Source organism: Capra hircus, chromosome 1, assembly GCF_001704415.2.
Source record: "Capra hircus breed San Clemente chromosome 1, ASM170441v1, whole genome shotgun sequence".
In the NCBI taxonomy this organism is placed as follows: domain Eukaryota; kingdom Metazoa; phylum Chordata; class Mammalia; order Artiodactyla; family Bovidae; genus Capra; species Capra hircus.
In genome coordinates, this window is record NC_030808.1 from 97,795,508 (window position 1) to 97,817,740 (window position 22,233).

General features: G+C 38.4%; 1 protein-coding gene across 11 annotated transcripts in view; it reads left to right on the plus strand.

The window, feature by feature from the left end:
* MECOM (MDS1 and EVI1 complex locus) overlaps window positions 1–22,233 on the plus strand; it is a 627,797-nt gene that overhangs the window by 573,565 nt on the left and 31,999 nt on the right. For 7 of the 11 annotated variants that reach the window (XM_005675344.3, XM_013964721.2, XM_005675347.3 and 4 more), the window contains 5 exons: window positions 2,859–2,961; window positions 6,437–6,653; window positions 12,496–12,643; window positions 13,914–14,070; window positions 18,331–19,687. In XM_005675344.3, coding sequence (XP_005675401.1) covers window positions 2,859–2,961; window positions 6,437–6,653; window positions 12,496–12,643; window positions 13,914–14,070; window positions 18,331–19,687 — 1,982 coding nt within the window. The remainder of the gene's footprint in view (window positions 1–2,858; window positions 2,962–6,436; window positions 6,654–12,495; window positions 12,644–13,913; window positions 14,071–18,330; window positions 19,688–22,233) is intronic. The other 4 variants (XM_005675345.2, XM_018048007.1, XM_005675350.2 and 1 more) reach the window with 1 other exon arrangement.

Consider the following 22,233-nt stretch of genomic DNA (forward strand, 5'->3'; position numbering starts at 1 on the left):
TAAGAGGAAAGACATAGTTTTACTTAAGTCTCTTTAAGATCTAAAGACATGAGATATGATGAAATGGCAAGTGGTAGCAACACCTTGAAAAAAAGCGCTGGATTTCTAAGGGTGGTAGATGGGATTTCAAGCACATTCTTATATGATATGAGGAAGCATGCCCAGAATCTGCCCTCATTAGGGCAGGCTCTTGCCAGATCTTTTCAAACCTCAGTTTCATGAGCACCATAAAAATTCACTTAAAATCGAAAAGAACACCCTGAAGTTAAAACCCACGCTGCCTAGCCTTGCCTTTCGTGGCCTGGAATGTCACCTTTTACCTCCAGTAAATAAAGCCAAAATCAACACTCTTCCGTGTCTTTTATTTTTTATGCACTCAATATTCTTCGCATGACAATCTGGACACTTAAAGGGAAATTACAGTAGTGATCTATGTCCCGGCAAAGAGAATTGTCTTTCTAATATATAGTTACAACATATCCATCACTTTCTTTTGTTTCTTGGACTGTTCACATTGGATTGAATAAATCTAAAATGGAATTAAAAGAGACATGATAAATAGTGGACGCCAAAGAAATAATGATATCATAATACTTTCTTCCAGTGATCTGGCGTGTGTGTCTCTCTGCAGCATTCCCCAGCACAGACAATTGTACCATTTTACGGTCTTGCGGGATATTGTCTCTTTAACCTCACTGTTTCCGAGAAGCCACCGAAAAGTTCTAATATGTCACAATTCAAATGTCAACATGTTGTTGGAAAGGAAGCTAATAAGTTAAACCTTTGAGAGATGCCAAAAGAAGAGGTGATTCAAACTGTTGAGAGAAGTCCATTGTTTTCTAAGGGGAACTAGGACTCTAGAATGAAACAAGGTACTAACAAGCATTTAACTGGAAGGTTTAGGGAGGAAAAAAGCAAATGAACACTTTTTTTTTTCTTTAACCTGGTAACTTTTTTGAGCAGTCTATTCCTCTCAGTGTACTTCCAAAGAAAGGAAAATATGAATGTTACGGTTAGTAAGATACAAACTATAAAGTCTCTGGTTTTTATAGAATCAGCACATAACAAGGAGTTATTTTCCTAAGATAGTCTGGATTCTATCTATGGATAGAGATAAAGAATCTTAAGTCATATCATATTAGAGAAACATTTTAGGTCATATTACGTTAGAGGAACATTTTACGTTTGGCATTATTTTCTGTAAACCAGCTTCATGTGGTTAAATTACTGTTGCGTGACAAAAAGTGATTCTATTTTGACAGGAAAGAAACTAAGCAGAAAATACTCCTCATTGAGTTATTTTTTGAATTTAACACAGTTTTGTACTCTGGTCTTTTTAAAGAAAAATAAACAATTGGAGTTTAGAGCCACCTACTGGAATGAAGAGGCACGTACTTTTGTTTAATGTCCTCTGCTTTTCAAAAGATAAACAAATAAATATAATTAAAGTTTTGCACATTTCTCTTGATCTCATAAGACATTAAATTACTCAACTTTTCTCAGTTTGAACTATTAAGTGATCCTGCAAGAAGCCACAGTTAGAGCAAAGTTTTCTCAAAATAGATCCTTCCCTTTTCTTAGCAGGGTATGCCAATTTGTGTTATAGGATTTTTCACCCTATTGCATTGAGACTGAGCAGAATTGAATCCCTGGTTGTTTTGTTGTGATTGTTACTTTTGCTGGAATTTGTATGTATGTGTCTGTATGTGACTGTAATTATTCTCATTTAAGAATTTTTGTTTAATACATAATCTTAGAATTAAAAATTAAAAACCTTTTGTGTTAAAATGAAAAAGCACCTTAAACATTTTCATGATTAAGTCGTTTTTATATTGAGATATAATTGATATATCCATTATATTAGTTTCAGGTATGCAACATAATGATTTGATGTTTATATATGTTGCAAATCAGAACTAAATGCCTTTTACATGAAGAGACCCTGAAGCCTGGACAAGTAAATTGGGCAATGACTTACCTAAGGTCACTGAGCTGGTCAGGGAAAAGGTAGGCAGCTCTTAGAAATTATAGGTCAGGATATTTTCCATACTTGCCACACTGCTTCTAGTCAGTCATTAATGGATGTATTCAACCCTTCCTCTCATCAACATTTTGTGTGAAAGTAAGAGGCATAAGCACCACCCCCAAACCCTGGTAAAAGAATCGATTGAAAGCATAATGCTTGCTTTCAAAGAGTGGGATCAGGAGCTGGGTCATGAAGGCAGGTCCTGGATCTGTGAGTATCACTTTTGATTGATAAAAGAGGGATGCAGTGTTTAAAAAAAGAAACACTCTCTTTTAAAACTATGTTTTGTTTTTTTTTCCAGATCTTTTCATGATTCTTTATGTTGGGTCCCTCCAGATTTTGCCTTAAAAGCACCTTATTGAGAACATGCTACTTTTGAGAACATGTTCAAGAAGGGGCAGTAACTCTGCCCCTGCCAGCCTGTGCCCAGCCACAGCTGGATAATGCAGGGCACAGGCAACAATCAGTTGTGCATGGTTCACCAGAGTAAGGGATTCAGAGAAGGGATCATCTTTTCTCTGGTGATCTCTTCATGTCTCTTAAACATTTCACAAGGTGAATGTGACACCTCAAGCCTCACATTTAGAAAATTTGACTTGTGAAGTGGGAGTTGGAAAAAGATTCGTAAATTGGCATGAGAGTCCCAGCTTTCCGTTTGTCAGCAGAGGGCTAATTTTCAGTGTATAAAATAGGAATTCATAGTTCTTTTGATGAAAATTAAAAGGAATATTTTGTTAAAATATGGGAAAATGAACAGTTATCTTAGTGTATATCTTGCCCTTTCTTAACATTCACTTCTCTTTCTCTTTCCCACGTTCGTTGTCTTTTGAAGATATTTTATAGAGTAGTCGCAGACATTGCCCCAGGAGAGGAGCTCCTGCTGTTCATGAAGAGTGAAGACTATTCCCATGAAACTATGGCACCAGACATCCACGGTTAGTACCACACATGCCGCCATCCGCACCACCCTCATTTGGAGATTGTGATGGAGCCTGTCAAAGGATCCATCACACTTGGTGTTTGTGTTTCCCTGGCTAGTCATTGTCAGCTTTAACAAATTCTGTCCCCTAGAGTGGCTATTTTCTTAGTGTGACACCTGGCTAATATTACAGTGAAGCTAAAGTAAGCAGAGGTCTTTTCTGAAATGGAGGTCAAAGGAATTTTGAATATCTGGACTGAGACATCACATAAGTAAGCCTTCTGTCAATGCCTTAGACTCTGGTGAGAGTACTTTCATGCTGCAAAAGACATTTCAGGGAGCTTGGTTTGGGGCTTTTGAAAATCTAGCAGTTGTTCCTCCCACTTAATATTCTATTACTGGAAAAAAATCTTTCTGCTTAAATCCTAGCCAGCATGATCACATGGGAGGCAGCTGTAGGGTGGGGGAAAAGTACAGATGAGGAAATTTTAGAGTCAGAGGAATTTGTATTTGTCAGGGACCCATTCTAAATCAAAGAAGAAGGCATAAAAAGGAATTTTGATGATGAGTGATGTATATTCAGATGAGAGGAAAAGGAAATTTTATTTGTATTGGTTTGTATTATTGGGATGAACATTTAATTTTTTTTTTCCTGTTTCTCTCTCCTAATACAATGGGACTTCATTCAGCATAGTCTAGTGGTGTCTTTGGAGAGTTTCATAGTTGGAAGTATCAGTAGGAAGGGGTACCCATCCCAGCTTACCTGAGAGGTCGGTTTGGGGCTGGTTTGGTCGGTTTCCCATCTGTCTGGCATTGCCAACAGGAGAACCTTAGCTTCAGCTTCTGCATCTCCTGTGAAAGAAGCTACCACTATTGGCTGACTCATTACTTGAACATTTTTTACTTTAGCCAAGCTGCATTCTGCCTCTTTGTAAATTTATACCAGTTGCATTTTGGGGAGCCTTTTGGAAATTATTTTCCTCTTAAAAAACTGTAACAAGTAAGTGGTGTCAGAAACCCAGACTTATCAACTAGCCTGGTAGAGTTTGAGCCTGAATGGGGAACCTGACCCAGTGGAAAAGGGCTCTTTGACAGCAAGGACTGCTTAGATGATAAAAATGAATATAATTTGGGCTTTTACTGGTATGAGGAAACTTTAATCAGTGAATGTTTGCTCTCAAAAGATTTTCAAATAATTATTTTTTGAAATATAAATACTTAGTGTACTATTCTGAAAAGTATAAACAGAGGTGACTGTTTTTCTTTTAGGGCCACATTTCATGAATTACCTGTGTTTACAATACTCTTGAACGCATCCATTGCTTTTTATTTTCAATGTGTCATATCCATATCCATACGTATACCAGATACATTATATAATGTCTATAATGTTTAAATGGTGATTTGTATTTCATACTCCTAGGAGTTAATGTTTCTTAGGACAGAAAATAAAATACATGCTTTGTACACATACTGAATGCTAGATATTATAGGCTCTTCATTGTCCTTTGTAGTCTTTTAGACATAGAGCGAACTTTAAGAACAGTCTTATTTCCATTATACAGATAGGGAAACAAGGCCACATAAGACTACATAAATTGGCCAGAAAGTGGTAGAGTCAGCATTGAAACCAAGGTCTTGCCATCTCTAAATCCTATGTCTTTTCATGTATTATGTGGCCTGGAGGTTGTTTGTGTTCAGACTGCTGGCTGAGGTCCTAAAGTTAGATCTTAAACATGTGAATAGTGTCACAAACTATAAGAAATATTTCCATTACCTAGTTGATGTTATTGAGAAACCCGTCTTACAGCTGAGGTGATTTATTTTCGAACACCTCCCTCTTCTTTAACCAGTCCAAAACTGACAAACCCCACTGAATCTACATACTAATTTCTTTACCTTTCTGGCCCCTGTGTTATTGGTTTAGTTTAATCTAAACCAGTATTGTGGTGGATTATAGCAATGTTGACCCATGTGATCTCTCTGCTTGGCTTTTCAGGCTGCAGTGGGGTGTTCCGTCTTTCAGTGGCTTTCTGTACTTTCTTGCTGCTGCTGCTGGTGCTAAGTTGCTTCAGTTGTCTTAGCATGAACCTAAAAAGCCCCTAGGAACCTGCTACCCTTGCGAACTTCATTTCCCACTCCTCCCCTACATGCATCCTATAAACCTGTCACACTTTACTACAGCTTTGCCTTTCTATGAGCTTGCATTTTTTTGCTCTTTCTTGCCTTAATTGGTCCATCCTATTCCCTCCCTCAACCTGCTCCACTCAGCTGAGTTTTCCTCATTACAAAGTCTTTTCTAAACCTCTGTCCCCCCAGGATGGATGGATTTGGCATATTCCTCTGGGCTGCCTTAGTTCCTGTGCATGGATCTGTCATAAAATGTATCATACTATTTGTTCTCATGTGTATCCCCTTGGCTTGCTTATGTATCCCTTCCCTAACAAAACGGCTCACATCTGGCAGGTGACTAAAATATTCCCTCAAAGACATTCAGTCAGTGAGTAACTGGCTATAGGTCCTGGCCGTAGGTCTGCAACATGGATTGTGTATCCTGTCGTTCGTTGTCCTCTGTATCTTTCAGCATTGTGAGCTGTTTGCAGGACTTCTGTGATTGTACCGGTGTGATCAGTGCATAGCATTTATAGCCTCCTGAGTGGGCTAAAAGCTATGCCAGTGGAAAGAACAGAAACAAGGCTGTCACTACCTGACACTCTATCGCCTTGTTATCTCTAGTCTCCCACTATTACCATGTATTTATCTTACTGATTTAAAGTGTAAATTCATGATATGTTGGCTCTTTAGCAAAGCCATGCCAATTAGCACTGACCCTGGGGGAACATAAATGAGCCTAGAAAAGTGCTAAAATCATGCCATGTCCCATTATAAGAAATGATGAACGTTAAAGCATTTCCAAGTTTATTGATGTTAGCCAGGCTTAAGTAAGGCTCAGACAGGGACTCTCCTATGTCCCCTACAGGTAACATGGCACTGTGAGAAGGGTATGGGACAGAAACAGTTCAAAGTTTGACATAACTACTCAGCTCTATAATTCTTGATTTGTTACTGAACTTGCTGAGCTTCAGTACTCTCATTGGAAAGTTGGGAAAGAAATCTGATATGTAATTCCTTAAGGTCAAGTTTTAGGAAAATCAATAATCCATGAACAGGTTTGAGGTCATAATGATGCTCGGTAAACGGTCATTGTGACTTTATATGTCCTGAGAATATTAAAACCTGGAAGGGTTTCATCATAAAGTTTTATCTGATGAGAAGACTATCTGGGCTCCCCAGTGATCACTTCTGTTACAGTTCTAGGCTCTGTGCTGGCTTCTCTACATTTATTCTTTCCAATCCATGTTAAAATGGGAGTGGTGCAAAGGACAGCCCAATAGTTTCTAGTATGTCTTTCACAATTCGATAAGAACTCCTGGTTTGTGGCAGTGCTTCCTGATCGCCTAGTTCTGATAACACCTGAATTATTTCCACAGAAGAACGGCAATACCGCTGTGAGGACTGTGACCAGCTCTTCGAGTCCAAGGCCGAGCTAGCAGATCACCAGAAGTTCCCATGCAGCACTCCCCATTCGGCTTTCTCAATGGTAGAAGAGGACTTCCAGCAAAAGCTTGAGAGTGAAAATGATCTCCGAGAGATACACGCGATTCAGGAGTGTAAGGAATGTGACCAAGTGTTTCCCGATTTGCAAAGGTTAGACATGGCATGCTCCACTACCGGAACGAGTTTGTTTACTCTGAAGTACAATGTTGCTTATGCTCAATTTTCAGAATTGGTGCAGATGGGAAATCTGAAACAACAATGAACTGGAAAAATGTATTAGTCACAGGTTTGGAAGTCATTTTCCCCTGTAAATTCTCACCTGTAAAATGTTTGCAGTGAAGTTGGAATTAGTTATTTTGATGCCAGAGAGAAAATAATATGTTTACTGTTATTATTTATGGAATGTAATTGGCAGCTGAAAGTTTAGCATTAGAGTAAAATGTAACTTATTGGATGAGTCAAGAGTAGAGAAGGCAAAAGTGATGCTGATTAATCTAATTATAGATACTGAACAGTAAAGCTACTTTCTAGAAACATTTAGATGATAAAAAAGAAACTTCTGATACTTAAGAAAAGCTAGATGGTCTTTTGATAGATCACTGTAATCTGTGGATTTAATTTCTACTATTTATCTAAATTGCACATATAAAAGAATAACAGAAACATGCCCAGTGAAGAAAATGTTGAATTGTCTTAAAGGGAAGAAAAAAATAAACAAATTCTAAATGAAATAATTCTTTGATACATATTTTTAACAAAACAGAAATCACATTTCAATGACATATTAACTTTTTATAGCCCTTTGAATTTAATTCAGGAACAATTGTTTGGTTTTTTTTTTTTCTATTAAAGAAAATAACAACCCTTGTTGTTGTTTAGTCACTAAGTCATGTCCAATTCTTTATGACCCCATCACAGCACATCTCCTAAATATATTGTGTCCAAATTAAAAGCCAAAATGAAATCACTAAATACCAACAGGTGAGAAAAGTATTTATACTGTAAAGCCATATCTCTGATGTCAAAGGGTAAGTATATTTCCTTCTATTTTGTTATCAAAAGTATTGGACAGCATTATAAAACAAAAACTGACAGCCTCAACACTAAAATATTATGTGTAGCAATACTTCTTAGGTGGAGAAACCTTACTCTGGGTGTAAGATTAAGCCTAAGTCAATCCTACTTTATGCCAAAACCAACTGTCAATTTAGTTCTTTCATTCAAACATTCAGTAGCAAACAATAAAGAAACCTAATTATCTGGCGTTGGGTGAACTCTCAAAACTCACTTCTCGGTAGCTCAGCCAGATGGATATATCATGTCGCTATGCAACCTGATACTGATCATCCAAGTGATAATTTGGGTTATATAATTTAGCTGGTGTAGAACCTACATGCCCTGAATATTTTCCACTTTACTGAATCTGATATTGTTGCTTTATATGTTAAGCAAGTGAGAATTCCTTTCTTGACATGGTATATTATTCTGTTCTGTATCTTTTGTGTAAGATATTGAGAAAGGAATGTATGCTAAGTTGCTTTAGTCGTATCCAACCCTTTGCAACACTATGGACTATAGCCCATCAGGCTCCTATGTCCCTGGCAAGAATACTGGCAAGATTCTCAAGGCAAGAATACTGGATTGGGTTGCCATGCCCTCCTCCAGGGGAATCTTCCTAGCCCAGGGTTCAAACCAACATGTCTTATGTCTCCTGCATTAGTAGGAGGTTTGTTTACCACTAGTGTCATCTGGGCAGCCCACCCTCCAAAAAAGGGGGGCAAGAAACAAAGGTTGATATGCATGCAAAAGATGGAAAGAACTCAGAAGGCTAAGCCAAGCTCTATAAATTGGGGTAAAATTCTTTGAAAAGTGAAGCTTCATTAATGACTGATTGTATACTTTTATGTTTATGAAAGGAGTGAAAATAAGCTTTTGTAAGAACCACTTGCCTATCACTGATTAGCTGATAGTTGATAATGGTCAGGGAGCAATATGGGTTTTATGCGGGATTAGAAGAAACAAGGAAAAGAAAATTTATCTTACTTTGCTATCATTCCCCCCTTTTGTGTTGTGTACTATCTCTACTTCTTTTTCGTTTTTACATTTTTATTGTATTTTACTTTTATTTTTAATGTTTCTTATTGTGGTAAAGGGGCTTCCCAGGTGGCTCAGTGGTAAAGAATCTACTTGCCAATGCAGGAGATGCAGGAGATGTGGATTTGATCCCTGGGTCCGGAAGATCCTCTGGAGAAGGAAATGGCAACCCACTCCATTATTATTGCCTGAAAAATCTCATAGACAAAGGAGCCTGGCAGGCTACAGCCCGGAGGGTTGCCAAGAGTCAGAATCAACTGAGCATGCACGCATTGTGGTAAAAGTCACATAATATAAAACATGCTCTTTTAACCATAGTTAACTGTATAGTTAAGTGGCACTACGTACATTTCTACGGTTGTGCAACTCTCACCATCATCCCATCTCCTGAATTTTTCGCCTTCTTAAACTGAAACTCTGTCCCCATTAAATACTAATTTCCCATCCCTCCCTCCAACCCACCCACCACCTGGTCCCTGGCCCCTACCAATGTACGTTTTGACTCTGTGAATTTGACTATTCTTGGTATCTCGCATAATTGATATCAAACAGTATTTGTCCACCCCTAATGTATATTGCGGAGAAGGCAATGGCAACCCACTCCTGTACTCTTGCCTGGAGACTCTCATGGATGGAGGGGCCTGGAGGGCTGCAGTTCATGGGGTTGCGAAGAGTCGGACACGACTGAGCGACTTCACTTTCACTTTTCACTTTCATGCATTGAAGAAGGAAATGGCAACCCACTCCAGTGTTCTTGCCTGGAGAATCTCAGGGATGGGGGAGCCTGGTAGGCTGCCATCTATGGGGTCACACAGAGCAATGTATACTGGAATACACTTTTAAGGTTAACTTAATATATGTCCTTCAGAGTGTACCATGTACTATACCTTAAAACAATATCATACTCTTGGAGTTAGGAGACAGGAAAAATCTCAATATACAGGGCATTCTTTTAACCACTAGGTTTCAGAGTTTATGATTTAAGAACATTGGAATACAATACATGGCATGAAATGACAGGCCCTGTTAGTTTGCTAAAGACGATAGTAAGAACAGCAATCACACAACGATTTTGGAAGATGTCCCTGACTCAATTCAATGTTAACTGCCATTGCTAATATCTTTCTGTTAACTCTCTGATTAACATTTCAGCTTGTGTAACAAACAGAGGATTACATATTGTAGATAAAGATAGGGCCATTCTTGTGACTCCACACACCTGTACTCTCCTGGTACTTTTTGTTCACAGAGATATAGCTGTTGGTGCTCAGATAGAATAGCATTACCAAGTTGACTGACTCATAGGGCAGGAAAAATAAGTTCATGTGCCAATATGAATAGAATTGGAAGGAGGAAACTGAGAAAGAGAATAATATGGAAACGTGTTTCTAATTTGTCAAGATACGAGAAAGGGCATTTCATTTTTTTTTTCACATACATTGCGATACACACAATGTATACAGCCACTGGGTAAATATTCTAGGCATACAGAAGTGGTGATTCTCAAACCTAGAGTGTTCATCTCACAGAAAAATAAAACATGGGGAAGAAACAGTGCTTGCATGCATGATACTTTTTTTTTTTTAATACCTTTTTATTATGAAAGTTTTCAAATACCCACAAAACTAGAGAGGATGGTAGTGTACTCAGGTTCAATAATTGTCACACAAAACCAGTCTTATCTCAGCTATACTCATTTTGGTTTATTGAAACAAATCCTGGACATTATGTCATTTTCTTTATAAATAGCTCAGTGTGTGTCTGTGGAAAATATGTAACACATAAGTTCACTTTAAAAATAATGGTTCCTTATTTCTATCAAATATTCAGTGATCAAATTCCCCCAGTTATTTTATTATTTTTAGAGTTTGTTTTGCTTACATTAAGATCAAAATAAGGTCCATCGTTGCAATTGGTTTGTGTCTCTCTTATTTCTTAATTTAAAGGTTTCCCCAGTCAAAGTCAGTAAGTCCCTCTTTCTCATTATAGTTTATATATAGAAGAAATTGAGTGTTTTTTCCTGTAGCATTTCCTCCTGGCTGTATTCTACTAGTTATATCCCCTTGGTATTTTTTGGTCATCTTTATCCATCCCCTCTATTTCCTGTATACTCATAGTTACATCCCAAGCTATGATCAGATTTAGGCTCAGTGTTTTAGGAAGAATACCTCATTGGTACTATCATTTATTTCCATTAGGAGGCATATAATGGATTGCCTAGATTAATTAATTCTTTAGGTGCTGCAAAATGAATGTGTTCTAATTCCCCTGTTGTTTCAGTATTTACTGTCTGGATTAACTCTATGCAGAGAAACTCCCCCTCCTTGATTATTTGCTCCCCCTGAAGTACAGTTCAGATAGGAAAGCCGAGATATATGCATGAGTTTTCCCCTTTACTTACTAGTTTTCAGAGCAATGATTTGGCTTCTCAGCATCTTCCCAGGGTAACTGGTGAAGTTTCATTTTTGTGTTTTTAAGTATTATTATCATTAAAAGATGAGATCATTATTCTTAGTGATGCTTAAATTTCCCCATCTTTAGGCAATAGGTGTCTCTTCAGATTGGCAACCTAGGTTTTTTTTTTTTATTTTTTTGCCATGATCTGTAACTTCCTTGCTTTTTTCCTTGACAAGATGTTGAAGCCCATCTTGTGTATTTCATGCATCACGTTTGAAAAGGGACATTTCTCTAAGGAGTTCTGGTTACCTTATTTGGGAGTAATATCCCAAATGTGTTATATGTGTGTATTTAATTAACAAAAATGTTGCCAGTATCTTCTGAATGTCACAGTAACCCATTATCTATAATATTTAATTTTCATTATATTCGTGCAGATTTTGTATTCAAATTTTAGTGAGACAGGGGAACATTTGAGAAGGTAAAATATTTTAAGTTTTAAAACAGAGACGCTATACTTGTGAGAAAATTCTAACCCTGTTTTTCTTTGGAGAGACTTTACAGGTGCATCTGCTTACAGTATGATATACTTTTCTTTCTTCCCTATTTCATAGGCTGTATATATATATATATGTGTGTGTGTGTGTATATATATATATATATGTGTGTGTGTGTGTGTGTATATATATATATATATATATGACCTTAGGTTATAAGATATGTGCATATATATTCTTTCTAGGTAATGTTTCCATCAGTGTCTATATCTACTTTTATATTGTTGTCTAGTCGCCCAGTTGTGTCCCACTCTTTGCCACCCCATGAACTGCAGCACGCCAGGCCTCCCTGTCCTTCACCATCTCCCGCAGTTTGCCCAAGTTCATGTCCATTTCATCGAAGATGCCATCCAACCTTATCTATGCACTTGTATATTTATTCATCGGTCTGTAAGCGACCATCTATTATATTGGTTGTATTAAGAAGTGGCTTGTTGAATAGATCACTTACAGTCCACTTTCCCGTTGGTAATATAGGTAGGAATAAAAGTGCCTTTGTCAATGTAAGAGTTGTATACATTAGATAGGATAGTTTCCTGCTTATTCTTAAGCAATCTCTTAACGTTTTCGGTTTGAATGTTTGTGTTTGAATTAAGTGGGTAACAGCAGTACGTGTTGCAGTTAGAATTGTGTAATGAATCCAGAACTGGACAAACAGCTAGTTGTTTATCATGCCCCTAAATTGGCACCTAATCCCTGCTAGCTGAATCAGATTTGTTTTTTTAACAACAGGGGCACTTCTCTGAATTGCTGAGAGGCACAGTCCAAGGAATATAAGATGTACTTTTGTCTGTTGCAAGCCTGTTTCCTCTGTTTCTTCCCTGCCTCGACTCTTTTCCCTCTTCTTTCTTTAATTGCCAGTTGGATTAGTAAGAAAATGACTTTCTGTTTATTAATGTGTTCTTAGTCACCATGTCCTGTTAAATCAATTGTTCTCTTAACAGCTTGGAGAAACACATGTTGTCACATACTGAAGAGAGGGAATACAAGTGCGATCAGTGTCCCAAGGCGTTTAACTGGAAGTCCAATTTAATTCGCCACCAGATGTCACATGACAGTGGAAAGCACTATGAATGTGAGAACTGCGCCAAGGTACAGTGAACTTGCAGACTGCTTGGCCTCTCTCTGTCGTCCTGCTCTCTCCTAATCCATCATTTGCTGCGATATGTAAAAGCAAGCCGTGAGAAGGGAAGCTATAAATATCTTGAGAAAAGAGACTGAGTGTTGTATGCTACAAGGCATTAGTACAGTGTACAAAAACACTTAGTGGGTACCCTTTTATTTTTGTAAGGGAGGAAGTAAGGCTTAATGGTGAGTTCCAGAACTAGGTGTCAGACATCCTTGGTAAATTCCTGGTTCCGCTACTGGCTTTCCAGAGTGGGGTTGTTTTATAGCTTTATGGAGAATGAAAATTTTATCCAACGCACATTACTGATTTCTTCTAATAGCAGTTTGTGTGGAAGTTACATACAGTTTCTGAATGCCTAGTCAGAAAGAATGGGAGACTCCTATACTTGCAGATTTTTCCACCCAAGTCCCCACTATAAGTTATGACTTGGTTCTAATTAAAAGTGGAGTTCCTTAGTGACCTGGGCTGAACAAAATATAAGAGCAAATTGAAAGCACTTCCCCTTGACCATTACTCTTAACTGCGAGAACAGCAATTCACATCATTAAATTTTCACGTTTCTCAATTAACTAAAAGATGTCCTGGTGTCATGAAAATTGATTTCTTTCTTCAAAAATTTTTCATGATATTTGAATATCTTTTCTTATGTGGAATTTGTGACATTTGACATTTTCTTTAGACGTATTTTGCTTCCAGATGTGTGGGTAGCTTTTTGTTTTCCCTATTTTTGTTTTGTTTTGTTTTTTGTTTGTTTTTTAGTACAATGTCCAAAAGAATGGTTACTTAATAAAACACAGTGTTAGAATTTAACTCCTAAGGGAACTCCTCGAGTAGATTTGGGATACTTTAGGCAAAATCCATCCAATTTTGTACATCTTTGTTTAAAGGATGGAAATAGTACACCATTTTAAATAATATCATGGTTTGTATTTTGCTATTCAATTCCATTCACTCTAAATAGGATTAAGAAGACCTTGAGTATGCTTTAATAATGTCATTAATTATTTTGTTCAACTGATACTAATGGATACTTGTGCTAAGTCTACAGAGCTGAATAATTTACAGTCCTGACCCTCGAGAGGCTCACACTTTGGAAATATGACCTTATTTTGGTCTTTGGGGAAAACCAACAAAAACTAAACAGACACACACAATCCCTTCTTGAGTCATTCCTGGTCTTCTTTCTTGTGTCCTAGGATTAAGTTTCTTGATTAATCAGTACTCATTTCCTAGCAGGTTTTCACGGACCCTAGCAACCTTCAGCGGCACATCCGCTCTCAGCATGTTGGTGCCCGGGCCCACGCGTGCCCCGAGTGTGGCAAAACGTTTGCCACTTCGTCGGGCCTCAAACAACACAAGCACATCCACAGCAGTGTGAAGCCCTTTATCTGTAAGTTTTCAACACTCCAGCCCCCTTTCCTGCATCTGTCTCTCATCCGAAAAGCTCTGTGATCAGGAGAGTGAGCCCTGCGTGGCCCTGAATGAGGGGCCTTTGCATTAGCAACTTACGGTCTCATCCAGTCAGGCTACTTGCTATGATGAGAAAATCTTTTATAACCAGAATCTATGGTATTTTGCCTATGATCCCTGGGCTGTAGTAACAGGTAGAGAAAAGACACATTGTTAAATAATGTGAAGGAAGCCCCCCAGGTTGTGAGATTTGTTATATTGGAAATGTGTGTGGTTTGTAAAACGGCAAATCACAGATACACTAGACAAAATGAAGTGAGAAAAACCTGTTCTGGGTCAGAAGAGCTAGAAGAACCTCACTTGGCAAGTAGGTTTTGGGCTGTGTGTGGGGGGCGGGGGGATAGGGGGAATAAAAGACCCTTTAATCTACCCTTTGTTGTTGATCATAGGATGCAGATCAGTAGTTCTCAGTTACTTGAAAAGCAGAACACTTTTCCTTTGATGCTAGACATGCTGCGTCTCTAACCCCATGCACTCAAGCAGATTTACAGACAGTGTATTTTCAGGGGCCATTCAATCTGACCACCTACCTAGAATATCCCTGTAACCAAGGGCTTCGGGACAGGTCCACCTCAGCCCTCTTTTGCTTCTTCTCTTGTCCACCCACCCCTGTTCTCTGTATTGTGCTGAAATGTTTCATATGGAAAATCAGTTGTTCTCAGTCCATCTGGGCAACAACTCTGGGCTTCTCCGTGGCTCAGCGGGGCATAGAAACACAGTGACTCACTGAGCTGTTACAAACTTCAACACAGATTTTGGATCCAGATAAGCACAGAACTGGATGAAGCATACTCAGGAGTTGGCAAATCCTCTGACTTGGGAATCCTTGCAAAACAGTTTTTCTGACAGCTACTTGATGGTTTGTAGTAGGTATATGAGACACTACTACAGGACCTGATGGAAAAAAACCCTAGTTTTCAGTGCCAACATGGAGATGCCAGAGACTAACATGCCTCCTTTTTACCTTTGCACAGCTCTCTTTTGTGTTTCCAAGCCCCATGAGAGCTTTCCTTTCCCTTTCCAGCTTACGCTAGCATCCCGTTTTGCTCATATGTTCTTCTGTTCCCTGGGTGGATTGAAAAGGACTAGCAGAGAAACAAAAGGGTGCTCTATTCTCTCTTGAGGAAGCTCTGTTGAAAGTCATGGGAAATAAAATATACAATGGAAATTTTAGACTTCTTGTCTCAAAAAGACATTCCTGACTCTAGGTCGTAATGCCCTAAAAATGTACTTACAAGTACTGCAGGCATACATAATTCATTTATTTCTGACTTTTCAGAAATACATTTTGATACATTTATGTTTTGGTGGGAAATAGAGAGGAATTGATCACATGAATTATCATCACCTATTTAATGCTTTCACTACTATTTAAAAGTCAAAAAATGGAAATTTCTATCATCTAAGATTCTGGGATATGGAATTTTAATTGTGTTGAAGTCAAGTGTTTCACTTTAAAACATGATAGGGTATCCTTTCCCAATCAGATTGTGCAGACCTATTTCCCATGACTGTATTTTCAGTAATTATTGGTAAATTTAAATAGCAGATGGCATTCTTCAAATATAAAATCTGACAGAGGACCATGGGGTAATTATGAATAATAGCCATGTAATTTCAGAACAAAAGAGGAGTTGGTGTGGAGACTTTGGAGTGGAGGAGGTTCACCTAGAGTTGATATCTGTTTCTCACCAGAAGGCCACACACCACGCTTTACCCCCACTGGTGTGTTTATGGCAACTGTCTCTTATTACAGTGTACCGCCAAGCTTGAGCCCAGAGTCACCAGCGCTAAGGTAATTACTCACTGCCTTTACAGAAACCTCCAGCCTTCCCAAATAGAAACCACATGCTCTAATAGGCTGAATATATTCAAAATACCTCTTAATTTGTTTAATAAGTAGAAAAATGCAATGTTAACTGCTGGCTAATTCCTTATTACTGAGAAAATTACAGTACAGCATAGACTTCAGCATCAGTCGAGTCCCTTACCTGCAGGCTTGGTGGTTTGTGGTGGGCCAGGCTTGGCCTTCAAGTGAGAAAAACAAAGCCTCTGCTGATGGAGACATCCCAGATTCTAAGTTCTGGAGACCTGATAGAAACACTGTCAGTGTGATAGAGCCTCCAACCAGGAAAGTCAGATGCACCTTTTTTTACTCCCATATAGAGGAACTCTTGATTTTCTGAAACCTCTCTCACTGTTAGAAAGAAGTGTAGAGAGCAATATTTCTTTGCCAAAATATTACAAACCTTTCAAAACCTTACACCTTGTTTGAACACCAGTCAGGATATTTTCTCAATGACTTTTAACGGCCCAGAGGAGGGGTGTCACTTTCTTAATGAGTGCACGTTTAGAATTCCATCAACATTTTGTTTACTATTTCTTGTTATTTCTCATAGCTGAATTAGTATAACTAGTGAAAGTCTTATGTTTCTACTCTCTAGTTCACATGGTTTTAATTATTATATCAAAGAATTTAAATAGTATGTGTATTTATTGTATATGGTTAACTAGTATATCTTTTTAAAGCAGACTCTGTTGAATATTCCAGTAGAATGACTTGAAAAGAAATAACTCACGTTTTCTCTTCCCGTTAAAATGCATGTTTTAGTCTCTACAGTGTCATGAATCATCCCACAGCTGAAAGCTCCTGTAATGTTACTAAGCACAATTTATATGTGTAGCAATGCATTTTAATTGTTAGTAGTAAAAGAAATAGATATGGAATCACTTGGTACTTCCTGTTTGGTGGTGTGGGGGATAACCGAAGTTCCAGATGAATTTTGCATGACTGAAGGTTCATAAAATCTTCTTTGAATTTTTTTTTTTAGTTGTTATTATTTTGACTTAGGAGTTTAAAGGCAGTCATCACATGAAAGAAATAAATGTTGTGTTTTATCTTCAATTTGATTTCTTATATTTGTTTCAACAATTATTAACAAGGCATATCATGTTTCTGCATGGATTAATGTGAACAGAAGCATGAAAGTAAGCTCACACGTAAAGGGGACTCATCTTTAGTAAACTAATGTAAAAATGTGATGCTTGGGAAATGGATACTATAATCTTGCCGGACTGTGGAGTGAGTGGGATTCCTACATATCAAAGGAGCTATTAAGGGTCAAGGAGTTTGGTCTTAAAATATATTTAGATCTGTTCAGACATATATGAGGAAGAAGATGTTCTACTTTTTTGGCAAATTCTGGGGGAAGAGGGTTTTTTCCAGCCGCACCCACTACTGTACCCTGATTGGATTCGAGCATTCTATGCACTCTCCCCTGCTTGCCGTAGCTGGCAGTACCGCATACAAGTCAAGCCCCAAGATAACCCGTGAAGATATGACAACAAGTGGACATGTTTCCCAAGGACGGGGTTTCATAAATGCAGGAAGGTTAGCACAACCACTGGTGTGAGGGGAAGTCGGAGGACGTGCTCATAGTTCATGGGAACCAGCAATGCAGGATGGGCTACATTCAATTTAGTTTCCTTTGCAGGCTTAAAATAGCGCCATTGTAAATTATGTCAGTCTTTCTCAAATCATGAAAATGATTGTTAAAAATGCCTCAGAATACACAATGTGCATTGTTGTGTGGCTTTGATGTGTGAATGATGAGAGCATATGATATAATACAAATTAAATAATGGTAGAGCAGTCACAGTCTTTTTCCCCCGAGGGAAGAGGGAATAAAGTGAAGTTTCTGGGGGAGGGGAAGGTTGTTTTCTTTTGTGTTGGTGCTTACAATATAGAAATCTATAAATGGTCTAAAATTTTAAAGGGATTCCTATTCTGTTTCATGTTTAGCAGATCTTAAGAATTTACGTTGTAAAGATTCTGCTGGTGTCGTCATTGGGTTGGGAAATCAGTGCATGCTGGAATTTGACTTTTTAATAAATATTTGAATACACAAATATGATGCAAAATATGATGTAGTGGGGGTGACAAATATTTATATCTATTTATATGAAATATTTGTGCTGTCTCAAGACATTTGTCAGGTTGGATGCCTTGCTTTGGAATCTAGTGAAATGGGGTTTTCTGTGTTTGGAGCACCACTTTGGTGCCTCCAACGTCTTTTCCTGGCTTCCTAATTGAAATTTGGGGTAAACCACTTGTAATACTTGCTAAATTCAGAAGCAATTGCCATAAAGCCTGAGATTCTTTTTTGTTGTTTGCACACAGGTGAGGTCTGCCATAAATCCTATACTCAGTTTTCAAACCTTTGTCGTCATAAGCGCATGCATGCTGATTGCAGAACCCAAATCAAGTGCAAAGACTGTGGACAAATGTTCAGCACTACGTCTTCCTTAAATAAACACAGGAGGTTTTGTGAGGGCAAGAACCATTTTGCGGCAGGTGGATTTTTTGGCCAAGGCATTTCACTTCCTGGAACCCCAGCTATGGATAAAACGTCCATGGTTAATATGAGTCATGCCAACCCGGGCCTTGCTGACTATTTTGGCGCCAATAGGCATCCTGCTGGTCTTACCTTTCCAACAGCTCCTGGATTTTCTTTTAGCTTCCCTGGTCTATTTCCTTCCGGCTTGTACCACAGGCCTCCTTTGATACCTGCTAGTTCTCCTGTTAAAGGACTGTCAAGTACTGAACAGACAAACAAAAGTCAAAGTCCCCTCATGACACATCCTCAGATACTGCCAGCTACACAGGATATTTTGAAGGCACTATCTAAACACCCACCTGTAGGGGACAATAAGCCAGTGGAGCTCCAGCCCGAGAGGTCCTCTGAAGAGAGGCCCCTTGAGAAAATCAGTGACCAGTCAGAGAGTAGTGACCTTGATGATGTCAGTACGCCAAGTGGCAGTGACCTGGAAACAACCTCGGGCTCTGATCTGGAAAGTGACATTGAAAGTGATAAAGAGAAATTTAAAGAAAATGGTAAAATGTTCAAAGACAAAGTAAGCCCTCTTCAGAATCTGGCTTCAATACATAATAAGAAAGAATACAGCAATCATTCCATTTTCTCACCATCTTTAGAGGAGCAGACTGCGGTGTCAGGAGCTGTGAATGATTCTATAAAGGCTATTGCTTCTATTGCTGAAAAATACTTTGGTTCAACAGGACTGGTGGGGCTGCAAGACAAAAAAGTTGGAGCTTTACCTTACCCTTCCATGTTTCCCCTCCCATTTTTTCCAGCATTCTCTCAATCAATGTACCCATTTCCTGATAGAGACTTGAGATCGTTACCTTTGAAAATGGAACCCCAATCACCAAGTGAAGTAAAGAAACTGCAGAAGGGAAGCTCTGAGTCTCCCTTTGATCTCACCACTAAACGCAAGGACGAGAAGCCCTTAACCCCAGTACCTGCCAAGCCTTCAGCGACCCCGGCTGCAAGCCAAGACCAGCCCCTGGATCTAAGTATGGGCAGTAGGAGTAGAGCCAGTGGGACCAAGCTGACTGAGCCTCGTAAAAACCACGTGTTTGGGGAGAAGAAAGGAGGCAACGTTGAACCAAGACCAGCGTCGGATGGTTCCTTACAGCATGCTAGACCCACTCCTTTCTTTATGGACCCTATTTACAGGTAAGGGAGGTTGGGAGACCGCTAAGTGTGGACGGACAAACAAAAGGTAGTTTTTATACTCTAAAGTTATGACTTTTAACAAACCATTTTTTATTGTTGTTATAAAACAGAGTAAAGTTGTTTGATCTGGTGAATTCATTTTTTATTCAGAAAGTCAACTCATTAGGTTTGGACTTATTTTTGGATGTCTCCGAATTTGGGGTTTTGGAATAGACCCATGGAGTTCTTTCCCTTGACAATAAATTTATTTTTAAACACATTTTTTTTTAAGTGGAAAATATGGGAAAGCCATATTTAAAGCGAGTTGTCAAGTGGCGGAAGAATGAGGCTCCTGAAGGATTAATGCAAATATGTGTGGGTACTTAAATGGGTCAGATTATTTGGAATGAAATGGGACAGAGTGAGAGTTTATTCTTTATTAAGCTACCAACACAAACCTTAATAAGTGCTGGTCCTATTTTGTTTCTAAGTAAATCTCTTGGAAGCCCCCTGTAAATCAAATATTGATCACAAAAATGCTTTGTAAATGATGTGAATGATCGGCTTAAAAACACATCTGTGTTTAATGCCTACATTATTCAATTTCCTTTGCATCCAAAATTTTTTAGGGCAGGGAAATATATGCTTACTAAAAAGCCTCTTAGGTCCAGTTCTCAGTTAACACTGGACCATTCAGAATGATTCAGTTTTTAAATACTAGTTTTCTTCAAAGTGTACAAACAACAATAACAGTGCTTGCGATGTATTTTAAATATTACTGAGCATTTTCACATTTATTTTCTCATTCAAATCATGAACATCGTTAAGAGTTAATGGAAAATGTAGACAATTTTTTATTGGACTTATTTAAGCTGGCAGTATTTGATATTTCTGCCTAATTTTTTTTTTTAAATCAAGAGACAGTTTTGTTCAATTTCTTCATTCACAATATTTTTTTGAGCACCTATAACTTGGTAGGTACCAGAGCTGCAAAGTCTTTTCACTTCAAACTCTTTTTCTACCTTCATTACGTTCATTAACCAAGAAACATTACCAGTTCATTAAGGACTGCCCCTACTTGAACATGACAAGGGGCATAGAAAAGGACAAAATAAAAAAATGTCTCAAAGCCGTCATTACCAGGCTTGGGCACTCCCCTCACCCCACCCCCCTTCCAACCAATGATTGTATTTTCTTTTATGTGGCAGTTCTTTTACAGAGAAAGAAAAAGAAGGGGGGAAAAACCAGATCTTCCATATTTTGTGTGTAGCTTATATATTACACATGGGCAGTAAGGTTGTATTTCTAACTCAGTGATATGTCTCAGTCCTTTGTGAAGATAATTTCTCAAGCTTTCTTTTTTAGACCCTCCCAATGGCAATGAACTTCCAGTTCATCCACATACCCCTTCCACTCTTCTCTGTCATCTCCCAGCCTTCCACCTGCTTCCTCTAATATCAGTCTTCTCTCTGGTACAACAGTTTCAACTGAGGCTTTAGGCATCTCATTTCATCAAACTCATAAAAGACCTAAACCCAGTTTTAGTGTAAGACCTGGGTTGAAATCTCAGCTTTCTTATGTCTTAAAGTTTTCTTCATCCATAAAATGGGTATAAGGGCACTGATTTCAATAAGTGAAAGAGTATATGTAAAACATAGCATATATGCAATTTTAAGAAGTCGGAGCTGCTTCTAGGCTTCCCAGGTGGCACTAGTGGTAAAGAACCCACCTGCCAATGCAGGAGGTGCAGGTGACCCAGGTTTCATCCCTGAGTCAGGAGGATTCCCTGAAGGAGGGCACAGCAACCCACTCCATTATTCCTGTCTGCAGAGTCCCAGGGACAGAGGAGCCTGGCAGGCCGCAGTCCATAGGGTTGCAAAGAGTTGGACACAACTGAAGCAACTTAGCACAGAAGCTGCTTCTATTCAGTTTGAAACTATTTTAAAAGTATACTTATTGAATATTTTTTAAAATGAAATCACCAACAGTTGGTGAAAGAAATTAATTCAATCCACAATGTCTTTTCCTATATACTTAATAGAAAATAGAATGGCAAACATTTCTAAAGAAGAAGCACTGTATAGATAAGTTTGATAAAGTCTTTCTTTATCTTCAAAAAGTTCCTTATCCTCTTCCTACCACCCCTGTTTCACCTACCCTGTTTATCAGCAGCAGCGGCTAGCAGGGTGTGTAGTAGGCTTAGAAACTCTCCTGCTGGCATTCATAAATGTAAAAGAAATAGAATGATGATTTGTGGGAGTCCTTATTGATAGAAAATGACTTTAATTTTCAAAGTGAACCCTCTTCACCTGCTTTTGAAATCAGCCAGCATTTTTGTCTACATTTGCAATGGAAAGGTACAAACTTGTGAGCGATGCCTCCGATTTCATGACTTCGTTTTTAACATTTCCTTCTCATTATTATTAGTATTACTACTCATTGAATAGGATTTTTCCATTTTAAAAAGGACCTTCTTTCTTTGAGCACCTAGAAGTGCCACGAGTATTCTTCAAGAACTGAAACAGATGTCTTTATATTTTTATTAGTGTGCTTCCCGGCAACCTACC